The sequence below is a fragment of the Palaemon carinicauda genome, chromosome 15, assembly GCF_036898095.1.
Source record: "Palaemon carinicauda isolate YSFRI2023 chromosome 15, ASM3689809v2, whole genome shotgun sequence".
In the NCBI taxonomy this organism is placed as follows: domain Eukaryota; kingdom Metazoa; phylum Arthropoda; class Malacostraca; order Decapoda; family Palaemonidae; genus Palaemon; species Palaemon carinicauda.
In genome coordinates this window covers 130,932,371-130,951,971 of record NC_090739.1, presented here as the reverse complement: position 1 = coordinate 130,951,971, position 19,601 = coordinate 130,932,371, and the positions used below count along the sequence as shown (strand labels likewise).

Below are 19,601 nucleotides of genomic sequence, written 5' to 3'. Positions count from 1 at the left end.
ACTAAGTGCCAACAACGAATTTCACTATGACAATATTTCCTCAGACTTTATGTCTGTTAGTGAGGCAATGCCTTCGTTAATGTAGAGAATATTTAGGCCTATATAATAAATAACATATACAATCTTGATTATTACCTTTTGCTACTTGTAGTACACACAGGCATTCGGAATATGGCTGAGAAATCCCGGTTAGCCAGTAAACACTTCACAGCTACGGTTAAAATAACAAAGAAGATGAAGGCGACACTATCTTCACTAATCAACTGTCACTACTGAAATGACAATTCTTTAAAAAGGCGGAATGGTTCGAGCACTCTATGAACTTTAGCAACTTATGCAAAGCGCATGCGCAGTCATGTATATATATATATATATATATATATATATATATATATATATATATATATATATATATATATATATATATATATATATATATATATTGGGTTTAATTTGAAAATGGCGCGAAAATGAATCTAAAGTAAATAATAAAACTTACCTGCTAAGTGGACGTAGCCAGATTTGGCATAGGAAGGGTAGAATATAGTAAGGAACGTAGGAAATAATAATAATAATAATAATAATTTCTGAAGACAAAATTTAGTCAAGAGATTACAAATGGGGTCTATTTGTAATCTCTTGTAAAACCGATGTTTTTGTCTCGTACTTATGATAGTGAAAACACTTTATGAGTAGATTATGAACAAAAAATAAGAAAAAAAAATAGTTCGCTGAATGAACAGAGTAAAAAAAAAGAAAAAAAAATGTTATGTGTAGAAAAGACGTGGTTTTCTCATAGTTGTCACGTCATTGTAAGCCTATTATCCTAAAACACATCTCGGAGGAATGCAAAGAATCTCCTGAGAGAGAGAGAGAGAGAGAGAGAGAGAGAGAGAGAGAGAGAGAGAGAGAGAGAGAGAGAGAGAAAGGTCCATTCTTTCCTTTTGTTGGTAACCCTAGCTTGCCTTTCAACCATAACAGTTGAATTAAATTACCTTCGTCGTCCAGCTGACATTAAAAGTTGAATGGGAGTCCTACCATTTTACTTCATTCTTCGCCACAAAGGAACGTAGGTCTAATTTCTAGAATAGCTTCTAGTGTAATAATTCTTCTTTAGTTTCTTCTTATTCTTTGAGACTTTCTTATGGATACATTAGAGGTTTAGAGGCCGCTCATGAATGGCAGAGGCGAGGGATAGAGACATTGTCCTATTAAGCAGGACAATGCCCTAGAGACTGAGCATATATACATATGATCAGCGGCCAAATCTCCTCTCCACTCAAGCTAGGACTAAGGAGGGTCAGGCAATGGCTGCTGATGACTCGGCAGATAGACCTATAGGCTTCCCTAAATCCTTAGATCACAAGGATGGTGAAGTTTCAGCTACCAATGGGTCTAACGAGTTGGAGCGGGACTTGAACCCCAGTCTGGCGTTCACTAGTCAGGGACGTTACCGCATCGGCCACCACAATAATATCGCTCTCACAATATTTTCTAATTTATATAACACAACACGTATTTTCAAAGTTTTCTAATAAGGCAAATCCAATTATAACAAGATCCCTTGAGGAAAATGTAGGTTAATAATGAAAGACGGTATTTACAAAAATATTCATTTTGTTAAGGGTATATCATATATGACATTTATAAAAGGTCTTACATTTAAGTGACGTCAGTAACCTTCCAATATGGTGTACGCTGGTGGGCGAAGTCATTTTCCTAGTTACTTTTTTGTCATGAAAAAGAAGTGAGTAAGTAAAGGAGGTATATAATTTGCCACTGGGCATAATTATAGTAATATTGAAAGATATATCAGTGCACTGGGCAAATGAATAGGTAAAAAATAAATATAGATTTTACCTTAAAAAAACTTAAGTTTGCATTCTTCAGACAAAACTGAATGGTGCCATATTAACAACAGTAGTGAAAAAAGCCCAAAGCCTATTGATAAAATACTTCAGGTTATTAACCCTTTCAGCGCCTGAGGTGAATTTAACAAAATTTCTGATGTAGCAGAATCTTTTAAGACCAAACAAATCCTGTTTTGTTATTTATTGGATGGCTCTCGTGAAGACCTTTCCAATAAATACCAACTTTTTTGTTTTTTTGGTTTTTTCAAAAGATGCTTCCCTTTTCCAATTTTGGTTAATTCACAAATGGCAGTGAAAGGGTTAAGAAAATATGGAAAGGAAGATGTAACAATGTAACAAGAGAAGTAAAGATCAAAATATCATAATGAATCAATTAGATAATGTACATATTTTTTAGATATGACCAGAAACCTGATACCTAAATACGGTACAAATATATCAAATGGCAACAAGGGAAATTCGATGAAATATTGATATCAAATACAAACAGCTTAATTACAATTACTCATAACAGAAGCCATAGGAAATTGGCAGGTGAAGCAAAGAAATTGCTTCACCTAAATTTTCTGAATATCATTTTGCAAAAACTTTTTTTTTCATCGATATCTAATTATCATGGTTATGCAGTACATTATTTTAGAAAATATAGACAATACAATAGAATCCAGGCAAACTGACTGACAAACACACAAAAAGATATATATATATATATATATATATATATATATATATATATATATATATATATATATATATATATATATAAAATATATATATAAATATATATGTATATATATATATATATATAATATATATATATATATATATATATATATATATATATATATATATATATATATATATATATATATATATATACATTCATACGTACATACACACACATATATATACAAATATATATACTGTATATATATAAATATATATATAAATTATATATATACATATATATATATATATATATATATATATATATATATATATATATATATTATATATACACATATATTTATTTATATGCACAATGCGTGTGTATGTGTGGTCATACCATAACATTACATTTTGCCTGGATGTACAATCTTCATATTAAAAAAAAAAAATAAAAAATAAAAAATAAACATATTAATCTGATTTCCACGACCCACCAGCTACATTACATCACATGGAAGGAAACAATCTCTAAACCATTACATATTATGTAGTTTATTCACGAGGGAGGGTCAAAACCATCCATCTCAGATAGTAAGAGGTAAAAACCATTAAAAGTCAAATTGCGCATTGATTGTATACGTAATGTCACTGTGAATGATGATTAGGATAATAACAATAATTAGAAGAAAGGACTGAATGCAGTCTTCAAACGTTTTTTTTTTCTTCGTACTGTCTTTCGCTATGAAAAGCGTGATAGAAATTGATCTATATTCGCAGCTGTGTTGGTCAGGGGTACAACATCGATGTATGAACTATCAAAATAACAAGATTGGTGAACAGATAACCTCTATGTATATTGATAACATATTAAACTGAAATTCTGATAACTAATGAAATTCAAAAGACGTACATAATATTGATAACATTAAAACTAAAATTCTGATAACTTGAATTTCTTAAAACATGCATAATACTGATAACATTAAACTAAAATTCTGATGACTAATGAAATTCTTAGGATATACATAATATTGATAACATATTAAACTGAAATTCTGATAAGTAATGAATTTCTAAAGACATTCGTAATATTGATAACATATTAAACTGAAATTCTGATAAGTAATGAATTTCTTAAGAAATACATAATATTGATAACATTAAAACTTAAATTCTGATAAGTAATGAATTTCTTAAGAAATACATAATGTTGAAAATATATTAAAACTGAAATTCTGATAAATAATGAATTTCTTAAGAAATATATAATATTGATAACATATTAAAACTGAAATTCTGATAAATAATGAATTTCTTAAGAAATACATATTGATAACATATTAAAACTGAAATTCTGATAAGTAATGAATTTCTTAAGACATAGATAATATTGATAACACATTAAACTGAAATTCTGATAAGTAATGAATTTCTTAAGACGTACATAATATTGATAACATATTAAAACTGAAATTCTGATAAGTAATGAATTTCTTAAGAAATACATAATATTGATAACATATTAAAACTAAAATTTGGAAATTAATGAATTTCTTAAGACATACATAATATTGATAACATTAAAACTAAAATTCTAGAAATTAATGAATTTTTTAAGACATACATAATATTGATAACTAATGAATTTCTTAAGACATACATAATCTTGATAATATATTAAAACAAAAATTCTGATAACTAATGAATTTCTTAACACACATGCACAAACGAATAAATGTATGAAGGGAATAAGAAAGAGTGTATGAAAAAATGTCCATGATTGTTCTTCGAACATAAAATTCGACTCCGAAACAGACGTTGTTTCCTGACCAACAGTAAAAGCAAAAACAGCTACATCTACAAACAATCGCAAATGACTTGAAAAAGTAAACAGGAACACAAAATTAATGTTTTTCTGTAAATGACTTATCTATTACCTGAAAGTGGAAAATATAGCAGACCGCTTTGTGTTTAGGAGCAAAAAAAAATATTTTTTTGTCTGTCTACGAAACATCGACATTCCAAACCAAAGCCACTTTATAAAACTAAGAATATATTTCGTATTTCAGAACCTGAATTCATGGTATGTACACACTGAATAAATCTATACTCATACTGTAAAATATAGAATGAGTGTATATATCTCATGATAAAAATTTATGTACAAAATCAAACTAATTGGCTCTCTTCTAAGCCCCCCAAAAATGAGCAGAAAATATTTCAATTTGTCTCTCTTTTTTTCATGTAAAGATGAAAAAGAAATTTACCTTGACTGTTGACAGATGCCAAGGATGGCCCCTCCAAAAGTAAAAAAGAAGCCTTTGTATATACATATCTATTCCTTTCAAAATTGATTTATTTAATAAGTAATCGTAAATTGTCCTTAATTCAGTTTCAAATGGAAAGAAATGTTTGACACGGATATCAATGAGAAGAGGGAGGGGAAAATGCTTTTTTTTACAGAACACATGAAAAATGTTTTAAAATGTTCTCGTGCACTTTCTATTTATAAAAAATAATAATAATGATAATAACAATAATAATGATAATAATAATAATGATAGTGATAATGACAATAATAATAATTATAATAATAACAATAATAATAATAATAATTACAATAATAATAATAATAAGTTACCTAAGAAAATTAATCAAATGTCTTTGTTTCAAGAATTTAATGAGTCAGAGTACCGAGATATTCCTATTGTTTTTTTCCTCTTAATTTAAGCCTCCTTTGGTAGTTATAAAACTTCTTAATCAACTATAACTAATCCCCTTTTCTTAAAAAAGCAATTTCCATTTCTTTAGAATGTGCCAAAAATAAGTAATGATGAACATATTTGAATCCCCCTTTTTTTGTAGTTAAAATCACTCGTATTTTTTGAAAATTGATATTCTGGTAGATCCAAAACGAATTGGATATGAAAGACATGGAAATATACACAGGTTTTCCTTCTGGTTGAACAAAACTTTAAAAATAGGTCTAACTATTTTGATGAACCTCAATGAGTTCAGAATAATAAGAGGAATCAATTGAGGTATAGACATAATTTTTCATAAATCCAAGCACAAAATCAAAAATCAAAAGTTATATATGTATCTATTAACATTTCCTTTCCAAGAGGAATCAATTAAGGTATAGACATAATTTTTCATAAATCCAAGTACAAAATCAAAAATCAAAAATAAAAAGTTATATATGTATCTATTAACATTTCCTTTCCAAGAGGAATCAATTAAGGTATAGACATAATTTTTCACAAATCCAAGCACAAAATAAAAAATAAAAAATCAAAAGTTATATGTATCTATTAACATTTCCTTTCCAAGTAGGGTGAAACTTATTATGAGCCAGCAACTGTGTGCTTTCATATCTCATTTCCATATAATACGAACACTTTCCTTATCTCCTTATCTTCAATGGAAGCCAAGAAACACTGATAAAGCTTTACATAGACATGTTCCTTAATTTGGTCCTTGGCATCAAAACTACAATAAAGACAAATTGCATTCTACTCCAACTTAATGTTATGTTTCTTATAAACATGCAATTCAAAGTGTCAACAACAACAACAACAACACGTAGTACGTGCAACTATGCTGGTGAGGATAAAAATAAGATAATTAAATATGCAAAACCACCTCTCAAATAAAAAATAAAAAAGGTTTCAAATCACAAACGATTATCGTCCTCCTCAAAAAACTTTGATTTCTCTTTGTGTCGAAGGTGCCTTTTTTGCTACCAAAAACACACAATGTACATATAAATCTATTGTCATGTTCATTACTGGTAAATATATAGTTTTAATGTACTATATTTTCTTCACATTTTTTAATGTCACCTTTTGTTTTATTCAAAAGTCCTATTTGCTGTTCTATTTCTCCACGAGTTCATCAACCCTGAGTTTTCCACTTTCACAACAAAAGGGACATTTAGTCTGATAACTTTGAAAACCTTTATCAAGTCCTGCTACAACTGTCAAGACCTCAAGCAGCCCTCAAAAAAACTACACTCCTAGGAGAGGCCTCCCGGATGGTGCCCCCAAGCAATGCCACCCCAGGTGTTGAGTGTAGGGCTCTGGAAGCATCAGTTGAACACGCGGCATCTAACGCAGGCGAGAGTCATCATGAGCAGGACCAGAAGGGCACTGCTGATGGAGGCTGTCACTGCTGCTCCGCTCAGGCCTGGTCCTTGTTTCACTGGCTGCTGAAGCTGACCTGTGGAAGGTAAAGGAGAGGAATTAGTTTACCAGTAAGAGGTAAAGGAGAGGAATTATTTTACCAGTAAAACGTAAAGGAGAGGAATTAGTTTACCAGTAAAAGATAAAGGAGAAGAATTAGTTTACCAGTAAAACGTAAAGGAGAGGAATAAGTTGACATGTGAAACGTAAGGGATAGGAATTAGTTGACCTGTAAAAGGTAAACGAGAGGAATTAGTTGACCGGTAAAAGGTAACGGTTGGAATTAGTTGACATGTCAAAGTTAAAGGAGAGGAATTAGTTGACTTGTGACAGGTAAAAGAGAGGAATTAGTTGACCTGTGAAATGGAAAGGAGAGGAATTAGTTGACATATGAAAGGTAAAGGATAGGAATTAGTTGACCTGTGAAAGGTAAAGGAGAAGTATTTGTTGACCTGTGAAAGGTAAAGGAGAGGAATTAGTTGACATGTGAAAGGTAAAGGGGAAGAGTTAGTTGATATGTGAAAGGTAAAAAAGAGGATTTAGTTGACCTGTGAAAGGAAAAGCAGCGGAATTAGTTGACCAGTAAAAAGTAAAGGAGAGGAATTAGTTGAGCTGTGAAAGGTAAAGGAGAGGAATTAGTTGACATGTGAAAGGTAAAGGAGAGGAATTAGTTGACATGTGAAAAGTAAAGGAGAGGAATTAGTTGAATTGTGAAAGATAATGTAGCGGAATTAATTGACCTGTATCAGGTAAAGGAAAGGAATTAGTTGACTTGTGAAAGGTAAAAGAGAGGAATTAGTTGACCTCTGAAAGGTAAAGGAGAGGAATTAGTTGACATGTGAAAGGTAAAGGGGAGGGGTTAGTTGATATGTGAAAGGTAAAAAAGAGGATTTAGTTGACCTGTGAAAGGAAAAGGAGTGGAATTAGTTGACCTGTAAAAGATAAAGGAGAGAAATTAGTTGACCAGTAAAAAGTAAAGGAGAGGAATTAGTTGACCTGTGAAAGGTAAACGAGGGGAATTAGTTGAGCTGTGACAGGTAAAGGAGAGGAATTAGTTGACATGTGAAAGGTAAAGGAGAGGAATTAGATGACATTGACAGGGAAAGGAGAGGAATTAGTTGACATGTGAAAAGTAAAGGAGAGGAATTATTTGAATTGTGAAAGATAATGTAGCGGAATTAATTGACCTGTATCAGGAAAGGAAAGGAATTAGTTGACTTGTGAAAGGTAAAAGAGAGGAATTAGTTGACCTCTGAAAGGTAAAGGAGAGGAATTAGTTGACATGTGAAAGGTAAAGGGGAGGGGTTAGTTGATATGTGAAAGGTAAAAAAGAGGATTTAGTTGACCTGTGAAAGGAAAAGGAGTGGAATTAGTTGACCTGTAAAAGATAAAGGAGAGAAATTAGTTGACCAGTAAAAAGTAAAGGAGAGGAATTAGTTGACCTGTGAAAGGTAAACGAGGGGAATTAGCTGAGCTGTGACAGGTAAAGGAGAGGAATTAGTTGACATGTGAAAGGTAAAGGAGAGGAATTAGATGACATTGACAGGGAAAGGAGAGGAATTAGTTGACATGTGAAAAGTAAAGGAGAGGAATTATTTGAATTGTGAAAGATAATGTAGCGGAATTAATTGACCTGTATCAGGTAAAGGAAAGGAATTAGTTGACTTGTGAAAGGTAAAGGAGAGGAATTAGTTGACCAGTAAAAAGTAAAGGAATTAGTTGACCAGTAAAAAGTAAAGGAGAGGAATTAGTTGAGGTGTGAAAGGTAAAGGAGAGGAATTAATTGACACGTGAAAAATAAGGGAGAGGAATTAGTTGAGGTGTGAAAGGTAAAGGAGAGGAATAAGTTGAGCTGTGAAAGGTAAAGGAGAGGAATTAGTTGACAGGTATAAGAAAGGAATTAGTTGACACGTGAAAGGTAAAGGAGAGAAATTAGTTGACATGGGACAGGTAAAGGAGAGGAATTAGTTGACATGTGAAAAGTAAAGGAGAGGAATTAGTTGAATTGTGAAAGATAAAGTAGAGGAATTAATTGACCTGTAACAGGTAAAGGAAAGGAATTAGTTGACTAGTGAAAGGTAAAAGAGAGAAATTAGTTGACCTCTGAAAGGTAAAGGAGAGGAATTAGTTGACCTGTGAACGGTAAAGGAGAGGAATTAGCTGACATGTGAAATGTAAAGGAGAGGAATTCGTTAACCTGAGCAAGGTAAAGGAGAGGAATTAGTTTCAAAATTAGCAATGTTAGAAATTGGATTTTCAGGAAATCATCATTATGGTGGTCATCTGAAAGCATATTATAGATTTTATATAACGGACAACGGATTTTTTTTAAATTTTGCAGTCTAAAAAAGGTTTTCTTATAAGAAACCTTACGTAAAATTTAAAGGTAAAGATTGTTCTGCTTTTGTGAATATAACTTCATATATATTTGAACTTCAGATATCTCTTGTGATAAAACTAGACTACAAAACAAAACCTTTTACTGATACCGACTACATCTACACTTGAACATTTTCATACAATGATGGAAATATAAAATCAAATTAGTTTTGTCATAGAAGATAGATGGTATCACGAGAGAATTATTATTATTATTACTATTATTATCATTATTACTTGCTAAGCTACAACCCTAGTTGGAAAAGCAAGATCCTATAAGCCCAGGGGCCCCAACGGGGAAAATAGCCCAGTGAGGCAAGGAAACAAGGAAAAATAATGTATTTTACGAACAATGACATTCAAATAAATATTTCATTTATAAACTATGAGAACTTTAACAAAACAAGAGGAAGAGAAACTAGATAGAATAGTGGCCCGAGTGTACCCTCAAGCAAGAGATTTTATTGCTGATTCTAGTCCTTGAAACCTCTGATCGAATTCATTGACCCATCATAATCAGCAATATCTCGATGGGAGCCTCTGTAGTTCATTGGGACAGACCACAAAACCACATTTCACAAACAGACACAAGAACACCACCTAACCTAAGGTTCCTCACCTAACCTACCCTAGGAGTCATACCTACTTACTTACTGGGGGGTTAACAACCCTTAGACTACCGTATCATTAGTTTAACCTGTCCAAATCATAAAAGGTTTAAAGGCCGTTCATGAATGGTAGAGGCAAGGAACAGTGACAATGCCCCATCAAGCAGAACAAAGGCCTAGAGTCTGACCATATATACATATGATCAGCGCCCAAGGCCCCTCTCACCCAAGCTAGGACCAAGGAGGGCCAGGCAATGGCTGCTGATTACTCAGCAGATAGACCTATAGGCTCTCCCATATTCCCCACCCCTAACTCACAAGGATGGTTAGGTTGCAGCGATCGAAGGAACTAACGAGTTTGAGCGGGTCTCGAACCCCAGTCTGGCGTTTACCATTCACCGCTCTTGATGCATCATGTCCTCAAATGATGATAGAAATGAGCTTAAATGACGCTGTCAACAGGAATTGCGACATATGTAAATTTCAGGTGATGTGCTCTACGCTGTTCTTGACTGTAATGGTGCCTATTCACCACACACTAAAGAACTCTACTGACAATAAGACAGTACAAGTTTCCGTTCTCTTCTGGGCAACCTATTTACAAAGGGAGCGGTGGAGTAACACGAATATTATCCAAACGCTCTGAATGCAAAGAGTAATGCAGAGACGAGCATTAACGACAGTAGTACCATAATGTACCACTAGATGGCACGTAGCGCTTGATATGAATAAAAAAAATGAAAGGTATAATCAAGAGAAGAGTATAGTCATGCAACTGATAGCACATAGAAAACAATGTCACCAATCTTTTTTGTTATCAATTCAAGTGTAACAGCCTCATACAGAACCATGACAGAAAATACTAGATAGAACCTTCATACGTAGAAGATAAAAATTTTCATCACAGAGTTCCTTTTGGGGAAAATTCCATTGCAAAAGCCATGTATCAACAGTCAGACAGCAGTAGAAAACTTTTTTTTTTTTTAAAAAAGCTAAAAGAATTTTTTTTTTTTTTTCAGAAAAATTGGTAACATTTGGTGGAGGGTGGCAACTTTCTGGTGGAAAGATTGGAAATTTGGTGAATAGGAGACACCGAATATGGTACCGATTTTATTCTATCAGAAATTTCATGACCTTTCCAGTTATAAACACTTCCCCGTCCATAAGTAGTAGCTGTCTAATCGATGATATTTCCTTGTAGTTGTTTTCAATTATCTCCACCAACGAGGTTGGAAGGAGGTTATGTTTTACCAGCTGTGTGTGTGTGTGTGTTAGTTTGTTTTTGAATAGCTTCCTGGTCACAATTTTATTCGTAGAATAATGAAACTAGCGTGGATTAACTGTTATGTAAAAAGCTGGAAATTACTAAATTTTGGAAGGTCAAGGTCACGATCAAGCAAGATGTCCAATTCACGTAATTAAGTCTGGACATCGTTGTCACAGAGACTTCAAACTACTTCATCTTCTTCTTTGTCTGCCTCTTTTCCCACCTTTATGAGGGGTCGATGTTTCTGGCCAGCGTTCTCCATCTACCTCTGTCCCACACTTCATCATCGGTTAATCCCTTTGATCGAAGGTTACCCCTGATACAGTCCATCCACCTTCGCTTACATGTTAATGTCAAAGGTCAAGGTCAAGGTTGAGCAAGAGGTCGAGAAATAAGCTGCCGCGACGGAGGTCTGCGCTCTACTGAGTGTCCCTCTAGTTATCATCATTATTACAACGATTACGATTATGATTATAAAAAAAAAAAAACTGAAAGATTAGCATTATTAGATATTCTATCTAGTTAATACAATTCATGTCTCACTTGCACGTTCGTGTTTTAATCTCACTTCTGGAAGCTAATCTATTTTCCAGTGCTTTGAAGAATTTAGAATATCTTCATATTATTTAGTTCAAAATACCATATGGTATGTATAACAGCTCTTGCCCCAGAACTGATTTTCTAACGCAGGAAAACATAAAAAATCGTTACTTGAAATCTAATGGCTACTTTCCTCTTGGTAAGGGTAGAAGAGACTCTTTAGCTATGGTAAGTAGCTCTTCCAGGAGAAGGACACTCCAAAATCAAACCATTGTTCTCTAGTCTTGGGTAGTGCCATTGCCTGTGTACCATGGTCTTCCACTCTCTTGGGTTAGAGTTCTCTTGCTTGAGGGTACACTCGAGCACACTATTCTATCTCGTTTCTCTTCCTCTTGTTTTGTTAAAAGTTTTTATAGTTTATATAGGAAATATTTATTTGAATGTCATTGTTATTAAAATATATTATTTCTACTTGTTTCCTTTCCTCACTGGGCTATTTTCCCTGTTGGGGCCCCTGTGCTTATAGCATCTTGCTTTTCCAACTAGGGTTGTAGCTTAGCAAGTAATAATAATAATAATAACTAATATTTGTAGGCCCTATGTGTGTGTTAAAGTTAAGTACCCTAGCTCTAATTGCACATTGGAGGAAAGAAAAATTACCCATTCCAAAGAAAACTTTTGTTGTTGTATTGACTTACATACTGGATTTAAGAATCAGGTCCTACAAAAGCCTTTCATAATACTAATTTACAAAGTCACCCCTTTAAGTAGAAATATGCGTAAATGGTATGAATATTTGCTTATAAGTAAGAATCTATTACATATATATTGCGCATGTGTATGTATATATATATATATATATATATATATATATATATATACATATACATATATATATATATATATATATATATATATATATATATATATATATATATATATATATATATATATATGTGTGTGTGTGTGTGTGTGTGTGTGTGTGTGTGTGTTCAGATGAGAGATATTTTTACAGGAATAACGTAACCACAACAAATTTGAAGGCATTACAATCGGCTATGTTTCAGTTTCCATGAATAGATTAGTAGTAATATCTCTCTCTCTCTCTCTCTCTCTCTCTCTCTCTCTCTCTCTCTCTCTCTCATAAAAATAAGAAATCACCGGTGATTCAATTGAATGTGTTATCTATAGTGAAAACATTGCCACGTCGATGATTCTATTTTCATAAGAGACTTAGTAAAATAAGTTTAAAACTGGCAAACAAACAATCTATAGGTAAACTTAAAAGGAAACGAAAGAGACCATTTTTAAGTATTTTCAAAGATGTAATTTGCATGTTAAGTAAAATCTCCAAAATGTTGTTGGTTCTTTACATACCAATTTCCTGACAACTTCAAAATAAGAATAATTTGAAGTTTTTTTTTTTTTTTCACTAATATCTCCTTTGCATAATTCTAGCAACACATTTTTTTGTTACTCGGGGAAAAGAATTCTTCTAGTTGAAGTAAGAGAGATTAGTTCACCAATAGTTCAGCTGGGCTACACAAAGCACTAGAAGAGTCGGAAGCCCCAGGCCTACATGGCAGAGAACTATGAAGCGTGAAGTAGGGGATGATGAATGGAGAAGTCTTGAAATAAAAGCTCAGGATAGAGACGACTCGTGAAATCTAACCGAGGCCCTCTGCGTCAATAGGCGTAGAAGATGATGATGAAGGAACTAAAAAGTATTGCTAAATATTCAGTATAATGCAAGATAGTTTATTGGAGCATGGTGTAAGACTAGATAACCAATCGCCTTTGTTTCATTAAATCATATTCAGCTATGTTTCCAAATCCAATTAGATATAGATAGAAAGGATTATTACAGGAAACTGAATGGTGTGGTTCAATGGCATATATGATAAGAATAAGGTTGTTAACGAGACCAAAAAGAAACGAACAATCCTGTGAACACTACATGTAACAGGGACCATTTTAAAATAATGAAGAAAGGAAAGGTATTATAATTATTATTATTATTATCAATTGCTAAGCTACAACCCTAGTTGGAAAAGCAGAATGCTTTAAGCCCAGGGGCTCCAACAGGGAAAATAGCCCAGTGAGGAAAAATAAAATACTTAAAGACCAGTAACATTAAAATATAAGTATAGAATCTATAAAACAAATCACGGTTTTTATATGTAAGATTAATAAAATTATCCTACAAAATGGATAGTCAAGACAAAGCATCAACAGGCTGAGAAATGAGGGGTCACCATATGATGTAAAATCCAACATAGACTAGATAAAAGTGTTCACCAGTCCAAATATTTTTTATTTAGAAACATATTTAGATAAATAGTAGAAATTGCAATTGTAAATACAGTATAAGTAAAAAAAAATATTCATGTAAATATACGATGATGTATAAATGTTATAAATTGTAAGATTGTAAATGTGTATTTCATAAAAAAAAAAAAAAAATTATTAAACGTGAATGCAGATACCAATTTAGAATTGCAGCGATTTGATATCGCGAAACTAGAGGGCAAACAACATGCGTATTTTCAGGGCCAACTTACACCACCTAACTTTAATAGAGAATGATAGGTCCAACCTCACTATCCCCATCACCATACAATATGCATCTCTCTCTCTCTCTCTCTCTCTCTCTCTCTCTCTCTCTCTCTCTCTCTTCAAAGGAATCTCATTTTTAGTGCTGACGTTATTATTATTATTATTACTAGCCAAGCTACAACCCTAGTTGGAAAAGCAAGATGCTATAAGCCCAAGGGCTCCAACAAGGAAAACTAGCCCAGTCAGGAAAGGAAATAGGGCCTCAAACAACTGTAGTTATAAACTTTAATAGACTATGTATTCTACATCTCTCTCTCTCTCTCTCTCTCTCTCTCTCTCTCTCTCTCTCTCTCTTTTTAATGTAATCTCACGTTTAGAGCTGACTTTGGGGCCTCACTCCAATGTAGTTATAAACTTTAATAGATTATGTATTCTTCATTCTCTCTCTCTCTCTCTCTCTCTCTCTCTCTCTCTCTCTCTCTCTCTCTTTCTCTCTCTCTCTCTCTCTCTCTTTCTCTTCAAAGGAATCTCATGTTTAGAGCTGATTTTGGGGCCTCACTCCACTGTAGTTAGAAACTTTAATAGATTATGCATTCTTCCTTCTCTCTCTCTCTCTCTCTCTCTCTCTCTCTCTCTCTCTCTCTCTCTCACTTACCACTTTGGACATGAACTGCGATGACTGCTGGGGGAAGGTCCGTAGGGCTACAACTATATTCACCATTATCGTGTTCTGAGACTGTTGCCAGCATTAGCTTACTCACTGTCTTGCGATTGGATTTTTCAGTCTGTTAGAGAAAATAAAAGTAACTCAATATGAAATAATCAAAAATGACATTGAGTAAATATACATCGCAGTGATGTGTTCCCTCATGCTCTTCTATGAAATAAAGCGGTGGTTCAAAAGCCTCTCAATAAGTGTATCATATGCTAACAAAGTTTATCTATCAAAGCATGATGTTTAATTGGATTGATATCATGACATGGAAGATATAAATTTATTATTTCATCATAAGATAGATGTAAGACTTGTCTCCCAATTTTATAATGTCACTGAACACTACATAAATGCAAAAAAAAATATATATGAAAATATATTTTCAGATATTTACGAAGAATCCAAGTGGAAAATCATAATGAAATGCAAAACGTCTTCCACCTCTCCTTCCTTAGGATGAAAAACAAGAAGAGGGGGGGGGGGGGAAATCGGAAGAAGAAGATGGGTGGAGTCCTTCTCCAGAGCTTCCTGGTGCTCCTTCTCACCTGAATGGAGACGCCCCCTCTGGGAGAATCGTAGTCGATATTTTCGGTACCGTGGAACCAGAGCACTTGCCCTGGGGCGCTGTGGGGAGGATGGCGCACCACACAGGTTATGGCCAGGACGCTTCCTCGCTGGATGTGACGCTCCTGAGGCCCTTCAATGGCCACCTCGGGAGCTGCGGCGGAGGAAGCGACGCCGCAAGTCAGCCGTCAGCCGCACCGCACCATCAGCCGCAAGGGGTTGCGAGCAATCACCACCATCGGCCGCAGGAAAGATACGCACGCGAAAAAAGGGGGGAGAGAAAGACAGAGAAAGATGAATATCACAAACCTCTGCAAAGTAAATGGGAGGAGGATTTAAGAGAGATGGGAGATGGGGAACCTAAATTAGTTTTTATCCAGATCCTGGAGGTAAAATCACAGGTAAAATTCAATGTCTCAAGCAGGGTTTACAAGGCCGAACGGTTCGTCGAACGTAGTTCGACAGACAAATGTTTGAAGTGATGTACGAACGTGTAAACCATTTGGTTTTCAAACACGTTTGTCGAATGGTTCGAAGAAAGTCTGCTCTTGCCTGACTTTTGTGGGCGGGGCTTCATTGTCCACAAACCTTATGCTTTTGTGACTGACTCCACGTCTTCGAACCGTTCGGCAAGCAGGTTTGACAACCGGGTTCGACGAACCCTTCGACCGTGTAAACCCCCGCTTTAGATACGAAAGGGATCATGAACAGAAAAGGAGGCAGATAGAGAAAAGTTGGGCATGTAAATCATTTGCAATAAATGCCAGTGTAGACCGCGAGGTGTACATTACCTCTTTTGGAAGAGGCGTTAAGTAACCACGAGCTCAAAAAAGCTCCACAGACATGAGTGGCCATGAGCTGAGGAAAGCTCTACGTTACATAATGTGACTAAGTGTTTGTTCCTTAGATAAACGTACAAAGCTACTCTACATTTTGATTTTGATTATCATAATTACATGTCGACACGAGAATAGTTACAGATGGCTTCAAACTGTTGGAACCTAGATTTATGTCTACTTTGGGCTCCAGAGCCTTTAAATATGCGGCTCTGAGACTATATAATAAGCTCCCACGAAACATTCGAATGATTGAAGACATTAAGGCTTTCAAGAGGAAACTGAAGACTCTTATTTCATGAGTGTTTTGACAGTGACGATTTAACAGTAAATGAACAATACGCGATATGAAACGTTAAATACTGTGAACGAACAAGGTAAAACGACAGCGGAGGTCCTGTAGAGAGTGGGGTTCCCCTGCTGTATGGGACCGGAAAAGCAGCCATCAAAGTAAAGTAAGTAAAGTAAGATCAATTAGAACTGATCTCATGTGAACCTTATTAATCCCCAAATTATCAAGAGACGTGAATCTACAGATATGTTAAATCTAAATCTATTTTCCTTTCATATTCACTATTCTTTAATCTAAAAATAAAACAAAACAGAAGATTAAATAAATAAAATCCCAGCTAAGGACTAATAATTAAATAAAGGTTTCGTTCTTTTTACATGTACTGAACAACTCACAGGATTCTAATACAATTTTGTATTCCTTTTGAAGGAGAAGAGAGAAACTTGCCCAATCGTGAACAAGATTTCCTGCAAAAAAGGGCTTTGCATAGATTTAGATTTACAGAATCCAAGTTTTTTTTTTTTTTTTTTTTTTTTTTTGCCTGGCGTTGGGGTCTGGTAGGCAAATCAGCGTCGAAATGTAACAGAAGGGGAAAAGAAAGAGGTTGGACAGTAAAGTCTGAGCAGCTAGGAGTCGTAGAGGTGCTGCAAAAATCAGGTGGCATAAGAAAATATAAGTGAAGCTGTAACTGACGGGTTGACGGAACAAGGAAATATTCGCGTGGAGAGTGAAACAACAGGGAAATATACTGATAAAATCATACCAAGCTTATAAATGCAAAAATCAAATATGGTGACTATTTGCTGTTCTTCGCCGTTCGCCAAATAACATTTTCTCAAGTGTTTGAAGAATGGGTTACATTAAAACCTTGAAGGAAATTATAACTGATAGTTCTTTCACATTATAGAAAAGGAAAACGGAAATAGTGAAAAATAAATGAATTACATAAATACTGCCGAGGGAAATATATCAGCAGTAATCAGGTTAGATTTAGACCATCATGTGAAGCAATCATGGAAAAATAACAATAAGGGAAAAAAGTATTATACTAACGTAAAATAACTGTAGGGAAAAAAGTATTGTACTAACGTAAAATCACTGTAGGGAAAAAGTATTATATTAACGTAAAATAACTGAAGGGAAAAAAGTATAATATTAACGTAAAATAACTGAAGGGAAAAAAGTATTATACTAACGTAAAATAATTGTAGGGAAAAAAGTATTATATTAACGTAAAATAACTGTAGGGAAAAAATATTATATTAACGTAAAATAACTGAAGGGAAAAAAGTATTATACTAACGTAAAATAACAATAAGGGAAAAAAGTATTATACGAACGTAAAATAACTAAGGAAAAATTATTATACTAACGTAAAATAACTGAAAGGAAAAAATATTATACTAACGTAAAATAATTGTAGAGAGATTAAGCAAGTTTTAAATATCTGCAGCAAGGGGAGATCAAAATCTCTGTAAACATTAAATTCCGAAATCTCTACTTGACAAGGAAAGAAGGGAATGAACCAAAACAACGATTAGATGAATGAATTTCAAACAGCTGATGCAGTGACCGAAAAGAACTGTGATTCCTATGGCCGGCCATATTATAATTATCATTATTATTATTATTATTATCATTATTATTATTATCATTATCATTATTACTATTATTATTAGCTAAGCTATAACCCTAGTTGGAAAAGCAGGATGCTTCAAGCCCAAGGGCTCTAAAGGGGAAAAATAGCACAGTGAGGAAAGTAACAATGAAATAAATGAACTATAGACCAAATAATGAATAATTAAATTAAAATATATTAAAAACAGTAATGACATTAAAACAGATATTTCATATATAAACTATAAAACGACTTATGTCAGCCTGTTCATCATAAAAACATTTGCTACAAGTTTGGACTTTTGAAGTTTTACCGATTCAACTACCCGAATCGGAAGATCATTCCACAACCTCGTCACAGCTGGAATAAAACTTCTAGAATACTGTGTAGTATTGAGCAGAGCATTGAATACCAACCAATAGATACCTATCCAAATAGAAAGGTCCAACTAAGAAAAATAGCAGAGTTTCTTTGGTCTCTGCAACCTCACCGTCCTTGTGAGCTAAGGATGGTGAGTTTGGGGGAGCCTATAGGTCTATCTGCTGACTCATCAGCAGCCATTGCCTGGCCCTTCCTGGTCCTAGCTTGGGTACAGAGGGGCTTGGGCGCTGATCATATGTAATATGGTCAGTCTCTAGGGCATTGCCCTGCTTGATAGGGCAGTGTCCCTCGCCTCTGCCATTCATGAGCGGTCTTTAAACCTTTGCTGTACAGAAAGTGAGATGATAGGTCATAGATTTAAGCTTGAAACAATAAATGAAAAAATACGAATTGTGTAAATGTTAAAAGGTTGCTAAGTAATGGGCCAATCTTTCTAAGTCCGAAGACGAGGCCACCAAAGACATGAGTGGAATTAGACGTTATTTATTATAATTTTTCCGGCTTCTCTAATCTAAAAACTACCTAATAATATAGTATATCAACGTTTTAAATGAACATTTTGTTTTTTTTCCTGACAATGATCGTCTATGTTTTATACTGATGTTCCATAGGAAGTAAGATGTACAGGGTTGTAGTGGCCGATGTGGTAACGTCCCTGACTGGTGATCACCAGACTGGGGTTTGAGTCCCGCTCAAACTCGTTAGATCCTTCGGTCGCCGTAACCTCACCATCTCTGTGAGCTAAGGATGTGGGGGGGGGGGGGCGTTGAGCCGATAGGTATATCAACTGAATCATCAACAGCCATTGCCTGGCCCTTCCTGGTCCGAGCTTGGGTGGAGAGGGGGCTTGGGAGCTGATCATATGCAAAAGGTAGCAGGTTGGCCAGGGCACCAGCCACCCGTTGAGATACTACCATTAGAGAGTTATGGGGTCCTTTGACTGGCCAGACAGTACTACATTGGATCCTTCTCTCTGGTTACGGTTCAGTTTCCCTTGGCCAACACATAAACCGAATAGTTTGACCTATTCTTTAGAGATTCTCCTGTCCTCATCCACCTGACAACACTGAGATTACCAAACAATGCTTCTTCACTCAAGGGGTTAACTACTGCACTGTAAT

At 34.5% G+C, this 19,601-nt stretch overlaps 1 protein-coding gene across 3 annotated transcripts in view; it reads right to left on the bottom strand.

Moving 5' to 3' along the window:
• Positions 1-3,333: 3,333 nt before the first annotated feature.
• LOC137654751 (uncharacterized) overlaps positions 3,334-19,601 on the bottom strand; it is a 25,849-nt gene continuing 9,581 nt past the window's right edge. For all 3 annotated transcript variants that reach the window (XM_068388679.1, XM_068388680.1, XM_068388681.1), the window contains 3 exons: positions 15,335-15,507; positions 14,730-14,859; positions 3,334-6,761 (listed from right to left, as the gene is read on the bottom strand). In XM_068388679.1, coding sequence (XP_068244780.1) covers positions 6,631-6,761; positions 14,730-14,859; positions 15,335-15,507 — 434 coding nt within the window. In that variant the 3' untranslated portion in view covers positions 3,334-6,630. The remainder of the gene's footprint in view (positions 6,762-14,729; positions 14,860-15,334; positions 15,508-19,601) is intronic.